Raw genomic sequence first — 14527 nt, 5'->3', positions numbered from 1 at the left:
TATCTCCCCTTTATTATTTATTACGGTCCTGGAGGTCCTCTTAAATATGCTACGAAAAGAGAAACAGATAAAAGGAATTAGGGTGGGAGAGAAGGAATACAAACTACGCGCCTTTGCAGATGATTTGATGCTATCCCTGCAAGAACCGGAAAGCAGTGTCCCCAAAGCCTTGGAATTAATTGAACAATTTGGACGTGTAGCTGGCTTCAAACTAAATAAACAGAAAACCAAAGTTTTAAGTAAAAATATGAGTGCAGAACAGATACAAAGACTACAAGATGGCACAGGCCTCAATTTCGTCAAATCTGTAAAATATCTAGGTATCAATCTCACAGCAAAAAACGTGAACCTGTACAAAGACAATTATGAAAAACTGTGGACAGAGATAAAGAAAGATCTGGAGATATGGACAAGATTGAAATTGTCGTTAATGGGAAGAATAGCAGCGATTAAAATGAATGTCCTACCAAGGATGCTGTTTTTATTCCAAGCCATACCAATTTTGGATAAAATGGACTGTTTTAAGATATGGCAAAGGGACTTATCGAAGTTTATATGGCAGGGCAAAAAGCCTAGAATTAAGTTTAAGATCTTGACAGACTCCAAAGAGAGAGGAGGCTTTGCCCTGCCGGATTTAAGACTTTACTTTGAAGCAGCGGCCTTTTGTTGGTTAAAAGATTGGTTTAAATTGCAGAATGTAGACGTATTGGACTTGGAAGGACACGACAACATGTTTGGTTGGCATGCATACCTTTGGTACGACAAAGCTAAAATCCACAGAACTTTTAAGAGCCATATAGTCAGGAAATCTTTGTATCAGGTTTGGATTAGGTATAAAGATTTATTAGAGAGAAAGACTCCTAGATGGATATCATCAGTGGAGGCCAAGGCCTACAAGAGACCAAACATGTCTGCAAGTTGGTTACGATATATGGACATATTGCAGCAGGAAGGAGACTCATTTAAGTTGAAAAGTTACGAACAGGTCAAAAGTCAAGTCCCTGACTGGCTGCAATATCATCAGGTTCATGAAACATTTAAACTAGACAAAAAAAAATGGTTTTCAAGTGGAAAAATCAAAACTGGAAACAGAACTGATCGAATCGAACTCTAAAAACCTTTCCAAGATGTATAATTTGTTGCTAGAGTGGCATACAAAAGATGAATTGGTTAAATCAGTGTTTTTCAACCACTGTTCCGCAGCACACTAGTGTGACGCGAGATGTTGCCTGGTGTGCCGTGGGAAAAATTCCAGCCAGAATATCAGCTTTGTGTTCAGCCAAACAGGCCCTGGTTGCTCACTGAATAAAGTATTTTATAATTTTTCATATTTCTGTTTACTTACTATTTCATAATAAAGTAATTATAAAATACTTTCTTTGTGTTTATTTGATTCCTATTCAAGAAAATTACTTTATATATAATCAATATAGGCACAGAGTTAATTTTTTTTAACATTTTCTAATGGTGGTGTGCCTCGTGATTTTTTTCATGAAACAAGTGTGCCTTTGCCCAAAAAAGGTTGAAAAACACTGGGTTAAATCAACAATGATAGACTGGGCAAAAGATGTGGGTCATAATATTATGATGGATGACTGGGAGAGATTGTGGCAGAAAGGTATCAATTTTACTGCATGTAATAGCTTAAGAGAAAATGTCATGAAAATGATATACAGATGGTATCTAACACCAGTTAAGCTAGCTAGAATGAATTCTAAAATGTCGGATGTGTGTTGGAAATGTAAAGCGTTGAAAGGTACCTTTTATCATATGTGGTGGTCGTGTTCAGGGGTAAAGGCCTTCTGGGACAAGATATATAATGAGCTTAAGAAGGTAATGAAAATTACCTTTTGTAAGAAACCAGAGGCCTTTCTTTTGAGCATGACCAACGAAGAGATACCCAGTCAAGATAGAGTATTTTTTATGTATGCCACGACAGCGGCTAGAATTCTATTGGCAAGAACTTGGAAGGGTGAAGAGATACCGACAATTGAAGAATGGCAGATGAAGTTGATGGAGTACATGGAACTTGCAGACCTGACCGCCAGAATCCGAGACCAGAGGGAGGAGAAGATGTCGCAAGATTGGAAGAAATTTAAGGATTATTTAGTTAAGTATGCTAAATTGAATGTTTGAATATTTGTGCAGAAATATATAAAAGAACCGGCTTTAGAAGTTCAAGGTTAGTTTTAAGGGTGATAGAAGAAATTTTTGATGTGATAGATCTATTTGTATAAGAAGATGTTATGATATAGAATATAAGTTAAGGAATATATTGGTTTAGATAAATTTAGAGAACACTAGGATACTGAGTATGGGTTAATGGGAAAAGAAATGAAGCTACCTAAAGAGTATATATGTTTTTGAAGACAGAGGAGGGACCAGGGGAAGTCCCCTTTTAAGAAGTTAGAAAAGTAGAGAAACAAAGATAAAGAGTTGGTAAGGTTTGTATAAGTTTTCTTTTTGTATGGTATTGTTGTGTTTTATATTGTTGATTGTGTATTATGTTTTTATTGTGTTTATGTATGTTTAATGTTGTTTTTGTTTTGTTTTGTTTTATGGAAAATAATAAAATCTTTAAAAAAAAAAAAGAAAGAAAGAAATTAATGGACCTAGCTTAGTTGTGTTCTTTAATTCCAGTGGCTCTACCCTGAGTGAAACTTAGTTGAATACCACTCTGGATAGGACTAATATTGGATAAAACCCCACATTTCTGAGCCAGCAAAAACAGAGCAGTAATGTAAACGAGATATAAGTCCTTTAGTGTAGTAGAAATGAAATATCTAAAAGCGCAATAATATTCACTTTTATTGTTGTTGTCTACACAAACATGTACGGAGGTCATAGCAAGACCCATAGCCGGCATAAACAGTTTGCTCTCTGTGGTTTTTGCTGTCAATTGACCGTTTAAAAAAAAGCTAAAGTAGGATAAATCCCCGCCTTTCCTTATCAAGGACAAAGGTAATTTACTGTCCCAGGAAGTCCTGACATAATTTCTCTGCCTTGCCCAGCCTGCTCTCTGATTAAATGTCTGCTACTGACGGTCAGTGGGTCAGCAACACTGGGTATTGGGGTGGAGAGGAGCAGTCCCATCTATCAATGCAACAGTGGTACATCAGGGGACTAAGCAGCAGCAGTGTCCTCTCACCACCAAGATGGGATGGGTTGAGGCAGTGGCCAGCTTAGGGGAGCTGGGGGTTGGCAGCAGCAGCCCCATATGCCAAACCAGACCTAACTTGTCCACCCATTTCTCAATCTCTTCCCCTAAGCAGCTTGCACAGAATCAGCACTTTTGAGATCCAGAGACATGCCCTTGAGTACATTATTTGAAATATAGTAAAAGAAACAACCATATCTTGCAATAGACAGTTTTCAAGCTGGTTTTGTTCTCATTTCCTTACCTGGTTTACACACATTGCACCTTCTTCCGTGGTGATGAGGCAGACAAACACATTCTCCATTGAGCTGGTCACAAACTGTTCCTGGTCCTGTTCCCAGAGGATCACAGTCACAAATCTCACAGCCAAGAAGGTTCTGAGTAGTGAGATTGTACGTATGAGGCATGCACTGACTGCACCGAAGGCCTGTGACACTAGCTTTGCAAGGACATTGTCCCGTTGATTTGTCACACAGCAAAGAGCCGTTTACTGTACCAGCCTTATCACAGTTACAGGGTAGACAGGCCAAGGAATCATTTTGCTGCACTTTGTAGTAACCATCTAAGCAGTCACTACATTGCCTTTCCCCAAAGTTAGGCTTGCAGATACACTGCCCTGTGTTATGATCACATGCTGTACCAAAAGCAGATCCTGCCATTTGACAGTCACAAGGCTTACATCCAAAAGCATCTAGCCCGTAAAAACCATCAATGCAAGCATCACAATGAAGTCCTTTGATACTTTCCTTACAATTGCATTGACCAGTAGAAGGATTGCAGAAATTGTTCACAGACCCATGGATATTACACTGGCAAGGTTCACAACCATCGTTCTTTAAAGTATGAAGTAGTTTATATCCAAAGTTGCAGTGATCACATCTTAAACCTAAAGAAAGAAAGATCATCATTATAAATCAAATAAGGAAACTGAGCGGGGTGGGGTGGGGGTGGAATATAAACTTTAAATTGCTGAAGTTCCACTGTAGGAATCCTTGAAATGGAAGAGACTAATAGGCCAATTCCAATTCCAAACCAGCACTATCTTACAACTCTGACCAGCTATGGAACTCAAACAGCAACACACCATAAGTAGAAGAACCATAGAAAGGTGCCTGAACAACAAATTTTAGCCAATTCAGGAAAGCAACCCATGTCAAATACTTTTAACAGTCTAGAACAGTTAACAGTCAACAGCCAACAGATCTGGGGGAAATTCATTCCTGACCTAGAATGCAGCTTGGCCAAGAACCAAATAAAGTTCAAAGGATAGGCACAACTTACACATGAACAATGTCCCATCTCCAGCAAGTACACCTGCAATCAGTGATGAATCAACTCTCATATTAGAAACCAATTCAGCTGTGAATGCTAGCCTCAAAGACAGAGCATATGCTGTGCAGGCTGGAGGTCTCAGAAAGTAGACTGAAATCATGATTAATGCTGGGTTGTGTGTATATACAGTGTTCTCGAAGCGACTGGTATGAGTTTGGCCAAACTACGTGAGGCAGTGGAGGATAGGGGTGCCTGGCGTGCTCTGGTCTATGGGTTCACGAAGAGTCGGACATGACTGAACGACTGAACGACTGAACAACAACAAGTGTGTGTGTGTGTGTGTGTGTGTGTGTGTATACACACCCACACCCACACCCACATGTATTACCAAAACCAGTATATCAAGTCCACAAGTTTTCCCCTTCCAAAGTCATGACTTTATGCTGCCTCAGGCATGGATTATGAGGGTTTTTTAAACTTCTATTTTTCATTCAGGAATTGATTTTTTTCTAATGTATAAACTGTGCTACCAAAAAAATTAAATCCAGAATATAATTTGAGAAATGCCAACTCTCGCCTTTTTATGTAATGAAAATAAAATTATCACCACCCTGCCATTGTTTAACTGCACCATACAGTAAAATAAAATAAAATGGAAATCCCGTGTTTTAACAAGTTCATTCTTTTTCCAAAAAAGGTTACGGTACATAAAAACACAAATATATATATATATTTAGAATCTCCTATGTAGAAAAAGCATCTCCCAAACGGTGGGAAATACATTATATATGGATAAAAACTGGAAAAAACTCCAACAGACGGCAAGTTCCTTTAGCAGTGATGAATGGCTCACCTAAGGCATATCATTTAATTTCAATAAGGAAAATAAAAAAGGACCACTATTGCCGCAAATTTTAAAAATAACTGTATTGTTAACAAGAATTATGACTCATTTTGAACTATTAAAATTGGTCTACATGGATTCATATCATATCAGTTTTAAAAATATGCACCGTGCTTATTTGAATATGCCATACATATTCCTGACAGGTAATCTATTCCTAACGATACTGAGAAAGGCCTACAGGGCATCACATTCAATGTTAACAAGTACAGGGGAGTTAGCACGCTTGGCATTTAATTCACATTCTTCTCCCTTTTTTTATTCTAGATGAATGACCTACTTTAATAAAATTATTGGTGCTAATGTATTTTACCAGTGATAGGATCATTAGTAAGATTTAACAGTTGTGCTAACTCTAACAGCTCATGCTCCATAACATTGCAGCACTTACTTACATTTTCTGTTATCAAGCTTGTTTAAACAGGCACAATGACAATGGACTCTAAGGTTACTAGTATATCCAATTGTTGTTGTTTTTGAAAGTCAGCACATATATTTAAATAGCTGCACATGCTGAATACATAGCATTTCAGTATCACTATTTTGTTCAGTAGTAAAATGGCACCCCAGTGCTCATTACATGGGTAGTTGGGAGGTGCTATTATATAGTATACTGTATACAGATGATGCAAGCATGAGGTTTCACCTTCTATGGATGTAAATAAGAAATCCCCACTTGTCCAAGAGCTTTGGATCAGTCTTTCTTGATGAAGGAATAAAATGTACATAGCTTAATCAGAATACAATGAAAATGCCTCTGCTACAATCCATCTTCACTCCTGTTAATAATGTGCATGTCTACAGTCTGAAGTGGAAAAACTGAAAGTTGAGTGGAAATGAAAATAAAATAAAAACTATTTTCCAGAGCTTTTCTTCCAGAATGAGTTAAATACTTTCAATATTTTCAAGTAGTATTGTTCTGTAGCTGACTCATGCTTCTGCAATCAAATACTCAGCTCAAAAGTAGTACTAACAAGAACTTTTCTGTGGCTTTTGGTTGGGTTACTCAATAATACACTTTAAGACACCTAGGAAGCAAGATTATACCAAATCAGACCACAGGTCCATCTAGCACAGTAGCAAACTGAGAGCAGCTCTCCAAGGTTTCAGAAAGGTGCTTTCCTCAGCCCTACCTGAAGATAAAAGGTAAAGGTAAAGGGGCCCCTGACTGTTAAGTCCAGTTGTGGACAACTCTGGGGTTGTGGCGCTCAAATCACTTTACTGGCCGAGGGAGCCAGCACATAGCTTCTGGGTCATGTGGCCAGCATAACTAAGCCACTTCTGGCAAAACCAGAGCAGTGCATGGAAATGCTGTTTACCTTCCCACTGGAGCGGTACCTATTTATCTACTTGCACTTTGACGTGCTTTCGAACAGCTAGGTTGGCAGGAGCAGAGACCAAACAACGAGAGCTCACCCCGTCGCAGGGATTTGAACTACCAACCTTCTGATCGGCAAGCCCTAGGCTCTGTGGTTTAACCCACAGCGCCACCTGCATCCCTACCTGAAGATACCAATGATTATTTTAATCTAAGACTTTCTACATGCAAATCATGAGGTTTAGCACTGTTTTCCCTGACCAGTTGACTACAACCAAAAAGTTTCAAATGTTTCAGATTACCAAACACTTTCATGTGTTCCTGAAACAAGAGTGGAATGCGGGAGTTTGCCTGAGTACAGATCTTGCAACATGGTGGCAAGGTCTAGTATAGCCTCTAATTCCTGTTATTTCAAATTCCTCCAGTATTGGATAGTAGTGACAGTGCTTATCTGACCTCTTGGCAAGGGAGCAGCTGCTGCTTACCAAGAGTACGAGTGGGAGGACCAAGATGGTGGGGAGGTTTGGTGCAAACACACTGGCAGCACCATAATGGCTCTATCTAGGCAGCACTAACATCCCTGCCACCTTACTCTTCACTCTCTCCTTCAAGCAAAAGAAACCAATGAATATTTGAAAATATTCAGTCAAAGACATAAAGATCAAGGAATAAATTAGCAAAGTGTATGGTGCTCAAAGTGCACATACCAAATCAGTAGCTATAGACAGTCTGAGCAGACAAACTTAACCTCTCCTATCATTTTCAGCGATATATTATTTACTGAGAAACAGGATATAATTTAAAAATAAGGATAATTTTACCTAATATGAGATCACCATGTGAATAGCAAAATATGTTTGAACTGCTCAATGGTATTATGAAGTGTGACTGAACATCCAACTATATCACTACTTCCTAATTACATTCTAGTTACAGGTAGGTAGCCGTGTTGGTCTGCCGTAGTCAAAACAAAATAAAAAAAATTCCTTCCAGTAGCACCTTAGAGACCAACTAAGTTTGTTCTTGGTATGAGCTTTCGTGTGCCTGGACACTGAAGAAGTGTGCAGGCACACGAAAGCTCATACCAAGAGCAAACTTAGTTGGTCTCTAAGGTGCTACTGGAAGGAATTCCCCCCCCCCTAATTACATGACAGAGATGCTTAGTTTTCTGAACCTTTCCCCTATCACTGTGGGTGTCTTTTTTTCTTGTGCTAACAAAGTCGTAGATGATGTACCTGTTCTTAAAATAATAAAGGAAGATTAGAGTCTACAAGAAAGTATTGCATATATTTCACACACACACCCCTCAAAAAAACAATTTTTTCCTTATAATAATGTCTCCTCCATCTCTACCCAACCCTGGATTTCAGGAAATTTTACATCTCTACATTTGACTAATTATGCCATAGTACTCAGTGACACCAGTGAATGTCTGAAAATAGCCAAAATCATTGTATGTGATCCAGACATATACTCAGCAGACTTCGGCTCCTACTGAAAGAAGTGCATTATATTATTATTATTATTATTATTATTATTATTATTATTATTATTATTTTCCATTTCTATACTGCCCTTCATCCAAGGATCACAGGGCATTTTACAATATAAAAACACTGGTGGGGAGTTGCCCAATGCCCACGTGTTGTTATCGCACTGCAGCTCCTGTCCCTTCTGAAAATCTGATGAGGAGGATTGGGGGACACTTAGCAGCAGCATAAGAGATGGTGTACGGAATAGTAGTGGAAAGAATCAGCAAAAATTGCCTTCATCCTCCCTTCTCTGCTGAATTTTGGTCGGTTCCATGAATGGAAGGCACCATTCATTGGATCCAACACATTCCACGGGAGATTATATGGAATTGTTACTTTCTCTGCACACAGAAAAAAAAACAATTGCATGAAAGCTTTTTTGGGGGGGGGGAGATGAAGAGTCAAACATCCAACCCACAACCTGCAGCCTAGAGAGGTTAGGTCCAGAATAAGCTTTATCACATGATGCTGTTGATTATCCCTAAATTGCACAAGTCCCCTGGGAATCAATGAAATTAAAGAGTAGTTAACCATGTCTGCCCATAGGATTTCTCCATAAAATAGGTCTTAATAATGGGAAAGCTTTTTTTACACTTAAACACATTTAGCATCAATACATGGCACAGTTATTTCTGCAATGAAATGGTGTATAAATAGATACTAAAATACAAAACGTTATTTTTAAAACCACATGTCTGGGGCATGTACAGTTACCACTCAGAGTTCCTTTCATCAAGAAATTTTCCTTGCATAATATTCTCATACATCAACATTTCAAAGTGTATTATATGCACTGTATATTTTGGGTGTTTGATAAATTTTGTCCTTACATAGATGTGGCTCCCCTCAAATATGCTGGAAGTAATAAATTGCTATAATCAAATCTAATTTCTGGAAAATACCTGTGGGAATAGCAAACAAAAAAAGCATGTCTTGTTAAAAAAATGATAAATAACACTGAAGGTAGTAGTTTATTATAATCAACTTGGCATTGAATTACAAAATTAAAATTATGTGGCCCTTGATAACTAACCCTAGCAATGTGTAAGATCTGTAGAATTATGTTGACATTTTGCATTTCATAGGAACAGTTCAAAGAATTATAATGGGGGGGAAATGAAAAGATTTATCACAAAGGACCCTGTAGCGCAGAATGTTTTTGAGGAGAAAAATCCATTTATTTTTGTCTGTTAAAGAAACTGACATAGAAACTATTTTGCTTAAAACTCATTAAGTTTATATCATCATGCAAAAAGTGCTGTTTTCCTGAAAGAATCATTTGTGGCAGCAGTAAGCAAATTATATTACTTCTGTCCTTTATTATTACAAAGTGGTAGGTGCTCCTGTAACTACTAAAACCTACTAAATGTAGAATAATTCAAAGAGCTGATTATACTTTGCTTTGAGCTGTAATTGGGTAGGATAAATAAATAAGCAACTGTATATTATTTAGTCAGTTTTCCATGATTTCTCATGAAAAAGAATACATTTCACCTGATGTGTTTAAAAAAGAAAGAATGAAAAGGTTCGGCGCATGTTTTTTATTTCTAATTTGTAGACCAAAGAAAGATATCTGACGGTAGATTATTGCCTTGCACCTACCAATAACATTTTCTTTACACTTGCACTGGCCTGAATTTTGGTGACAGGTAATATCTCCATTGACTGTCCCAGAGGTATTGCAGTTACAGGGGCTGCAGCCATCAGGGTCTGACTGCTGTAGATTGTAGAATCCATCCTGGCACTGATTGCACTGTCTGCCAGACACATGTCTCTTACAATTACACTGGCCTCCAATCTAAAAAGATACAAAAAGAAAAATGTTGAGGAATGATGAACTTATCTTTCCCCCCACCCTGATAAACACTCATTAGCAACATGGGTGGGTTGGCAGGTTGGACAATCTTTAAGTGGGAACAGGGACAAAATAGGCCTCCATAGTTTATTCTCTAGCAGTTAACTCACCATAAAATAAAACTATAGAAACTGTGAGAATAAAAATTCATTAGAATGACTTTAAGGAAGAGCACACTGAGGAAGAAGAAGAAGGAGGAGGAGGAGGAGGAGGAGGAGGAGGAGGAGGAGGAGGGAGCATTGATGAATATGAATGGATGTATTATCAAACATAAACTGGACACAAAGCATGCAAAATCACCACCAAGCACAAAGAACCACAAAATACTAAACAGGCTTTCTACTGTCAAGGAGTGCCAGCTCCGGGTTTTGTCAGACCCTGTTCTGATTTCACTTCTTCACCACTGCTCATTCGCATGTTCTCGCCCTCTAAACCCCACCCACACCACTGGCTGGAAGGAAAGAGCAAATCAAGTCAAGGGGCTGCTTGCATTTGTCACTGCTTAAATCAGAGGTGGGAAACCTTAGGCCCAATGCATCCCTCCAGGCCTCTCTACCTGGCCTGTTGGAACTCTTCCTAGATACGCCCTCTCTCCCCAGGCCACCCCTCTCACTGGCCCTGCTTCACACACCCCTTGAGTGTTTTTAATAGACTAGAACGCATCCTTGAACGATGACAATGCATTTTGTTTGCCTGTTTGGAGGTTAGAGGGAAGAGTAGACAGTGATCTACTGTACAAAGGTGAAATTATTATTCTTTGCCCCACCTACTTTCTGCTCTTGACTCCAGACCCACCACTGGCATATGGCCCTGGAAGGTTGCCCAGAAGAGACAACAGAAAGTATCAGAGCCAGGTAGTTCAGGGAGATGGCAGTGGTGTGTTCCCAGTGATTCCAGCTCTTTACATGCACACTGTTTTCAAGACACCTTTATTTTAAATGTATTATACAAAGATCACTTCCTGTAGTAGTGACAGTGATAACAAAGTTTCAGTTTTGTATGTTTAGGCATTTGCTAAGTTATTTGTTACTTTTATGCTGGCTTTTAATAATATTAGATTATTAAGCTTTATTGACTCTATTTTTATGTGCATTTTGTGAAGAAAGTTTCCTTACAAAGTGGGCTATAAATATGTTAAACAAACAAACAATCAAAAATGATGAAGCAAAAATGAGGCCAGTGAGACTTTGTTTAAGTATAAATCATTTTAATGCCCAGCTGAATCATCTTACAGCTTCTTATAATATTATGAAGGAAGGCTTGTATAATTGGAGAGTGACACCCCTACTGGGAAGTAAAAATAACAGAGCAGCTTTTTGTTAGTTATGTTCCATGAATGTTGTGCAAGGTGGCAAAAGACTTTTTACAGTGCAATGACATAATGTATTGGGTGTGGCATTTTGAGAAACACCAAGAATATCAGCAGCAAATAAACTCTGGTGCATAGTACATAAACTTGTTTGTATAATCATTTTGCAGCAATGCTCTTCTGCTAGGTCACAGCATGAGATACTTTCTAGTAGCAGAAGTACTCCTCTTTGGTTCCAGACCTGGAAAATGAGGCTTAAGACACACAGTCCAACACAAAAAATCCAGTCTGTCCCCAATGAAGAAGTCAACTTACCCATAAGAAAGTCCAGCACAACAACTGATAGAGTTAGATATAGGTGGCTAGCTAGCATTAAATACTATCTCTGTACTTTATATTTACTTCACAGTGTCTGTGATATACAGAGGTGCACCTAGTCCCCCTTGCCCCCTTGCCAAAGAGCTGTATGCCTCCAAAGATGGGAGAGACCATGGACTAGAAACTCAAAAAGTTTGCTTTTCATCACCTCTTGTCCTCTGCGAGTGACTTCCTGCCTCCCGTGCTCCCTCCACTTGCTGCTTTCCCTTCTGCGTCCTCCCTTCCTTTTCTCTCCTTTTTCCTCCTTCTGCAACTCTTGCCCACTCTATCTGTCTTTCTTCCATCCGAGCCCCACTGGGCACTCCACTCACATTTCTAATAGTGCAGCCGGCTGACTGCTGTGATGACCCAAGCCAGGAACCAGATTCCTCCATCAAGGTGCTCAGAGAAGTCTGCGAACATCACTGGGCTGCCCAGAGCAGCAGAGGAGTGGCCCAGGGAGCGTGCAAATGGGTGCCCTTCTCACTATGGCACCGTTCTTTCTCAGATATGGTACATGGCCATGACCATAGCCAGGATTTTTGCAGGTGGGGCAGGAGGCCTTTTGCTGGGGTGGGGAGCAGAACCTCAGTTTGCTATGTATTTTTATTGAATTTTATTGATTTCGGGCAGGCAGCTGCCTCTCTTTGCCCCCCCCCCCCCGTGCTACACCCATGTGCATGACAATTCATGAGAGCGCAGTTCCAACAGTGACATTCCACCTCCGAAATGCTCTCCTCTTCAATGCAATCAGCATCTACACTAATTGACTTTTGACACCTAGTAAAAATGCAGCTATTCACCCAAGCATTTGGCTAAAGTGATGCCACTTATTTGGCTGGAGTAGTGATGTGGTTAGCATATTGTTTGATTTTATATTAAGTTGCATTTTGAAATACTGTTTTATTGTATTTTAATGCTGTTCCTTGATCTGGAATTGTGTGATATGTACAGTATAGAACTGAACTCTTTTCCAGATTGTGCCTAAAAAAGAAGACAATGTCATCAAGGAAGTTTTGCCACTGCAAAAGAACCACTTCCTCCTCTAAACCAACTTTTTGTGGGGTGGGTCCCCCCCCCCAAATCCACAGGATAAGAACTTGTGATTGTTCTCTTCCGGAATCCTGCATCTTCGTTTAAGCTAAATGACACATAACTAGTTCTGTATAGGAAAGCATTGATAAACTGCTGGGAATGGTAAATTATGCAGAGAAAGTGTATTGTGGCCCATTTTTAACACATTTCCTTGAAAATTATCCTTGTGACGTGACAATTAATTTTCATGAGCCAAGGCCTTATTCCTTATGATTCCATCTTCCTTGGGTCAGACCTGGAAACACTCCCTTCAATAATGCCTTTCTATTTCATGTAATTCATTTCAGCCCATACTCTCCAGCCTTATTAATCTATTTTTTAATGCCTCTTAATCATTTTGTTCTACCTTGCTCCTTTTGCAGCAGTCTATTGATGCCTTATTGAGCTGTACAGTTCAACCCATTTTTCCTTATTTTCTTTTTTATATTATCTTGATTTTCGACTCATTTCTCAGTCTTAGCCATCGCTAAATTTCTGGCCATCCAAAAACAAAACACCCTACTTTGCCACCTTGAAGCAGAACGGCTTACCATTAAATTGCTGTCAGCGCTGAAAAACTGCCACTTGAAACAAGAAATCTCAAAATTGGCATTTAAATTCTCCCCTCCCCTCCCCTCTCTTTCCCATTCTTACCATATCATGCGACTTTCAAATTGTTTCTGGAGTTGTGCTATTGGCCAAAAATGTATCATTATTAGAGGCAGAAAATCAGACCCTCTGCTTTAGACTATTGTCGCTGTTTTAATAAGTACAGGGCTCTAGGATTTCACATTTCTTTTTGCCAGCCTAAACCCCAAGCTAGCAATGAGCTCTTCACAGGTAGAAGATATCAAATCTTGCTGTGCTCACAGAGCCTCTTGAAGGATCAAAGCTACCAATAAAAGAATGTCCCCAGTGAGCATAAAAACAAACATGAAATGACAGAAAAAGCCACAAAACGTTACTGGATAAAAGGATTTTTCATCATTGCACCAATGAAGAAAGTTTAGTGTCAGGCAAGAATACAATAAGGGAATTGGGTTTGGACTGATCCAGCTCTCAGCCAAAGGCAGGATTTTCTACACATTTTCCTGCTCTTTTGAAAGAAATGGATTTATTAATGCACTATATGTTTTTGCTTGCAAATGAAAGCAGTGACTTAAAATAATTGGTACCATTTTGGCTTTTTAAGATAAATTTCCCCTTGTAAATAAAGCAACAAATTTGTGGTCATTTGTGTGTGTCAGTTCTCCAACTCATCCTTAGCCTGGCATTGTTGTCTAACAGTTCTTCACATAATCCCATATCCACGGAAAGCAAAAATTGGAGAAATGAAGGCAGTCATTCTGCACGTGTGAACTGCTCTGTGTCTGCTGAAAGTTTCAAAAGGCTTCAGGCAACTATTTAGCAAGTGGGAAGGTGTTGTGGGCTACTTGAGTGGCTTTTTTAAAATAAAAAATGGTGTTCTAATAGTATATTAAGGCATTTTACAGGTGTTTTGATATTATTATCATACTTCTTCAGCCTTTGGAGATATGGTGATCCAGATAACAAAATCATAAAATAAATTCCTAAGTCCTATGTGAAACTGCCACTATTTTGGAACAGGATTTCATTCTTTTTAAAAACTTTAAATGTTATCTATCCCGTGAATTATTGTAAGTCACATTAGTGCCAACAGCTGCCAATTATAACAAGTATGATTATTTGTTGCACCTGCAAGATTCCAACCACTCTATTCGATCTCCA

The 14527-nt window shown here is 39.0% G+C and overlaps 1 protein-coding gene across 1 annotated transcript in view; it reads right to left on the bottom strand.

The window, feature by feature from the left end:
• Positions 1-14527, bottom strand: part of USH2A (usherin) — a 454712-nt gene that overhangs the window by 367514 nt on the left and 72671 nt on the right. Inside the window, exons 11-12 of the mRNA XM_033144773.1 lie at positions 9786-9981; positions 3402-4043 (exon numbers count right to left, since the gene is read on the bottom strand). Of these exons, the coding sequence (XP_033000664.1) occupies positions 3402-4043; positions 9786-9981 (838 nt within the window). The remainder of the gene's footprint in view (positions 1-3401; positions 4044-9785; positions 9982-14527) is intronic.

Source organism: Lacerta agilis, chromosome 3, assembly GCF_009819535.1.
Source record: "Lacerta agilis isolate rLacAgi1 chromosome 3, rLacAgi1.pri, whole genome shotgun sequence".
Lineage (NCBI taxonomy): Eukaryota > Metazoa > Chordata > Lepidosauria > Squamata > Lacertidae > Lacerta > Lacerta agilis.
This window is presented reverse-complemented; position numbering and strand designations above follow the sequence as displayed.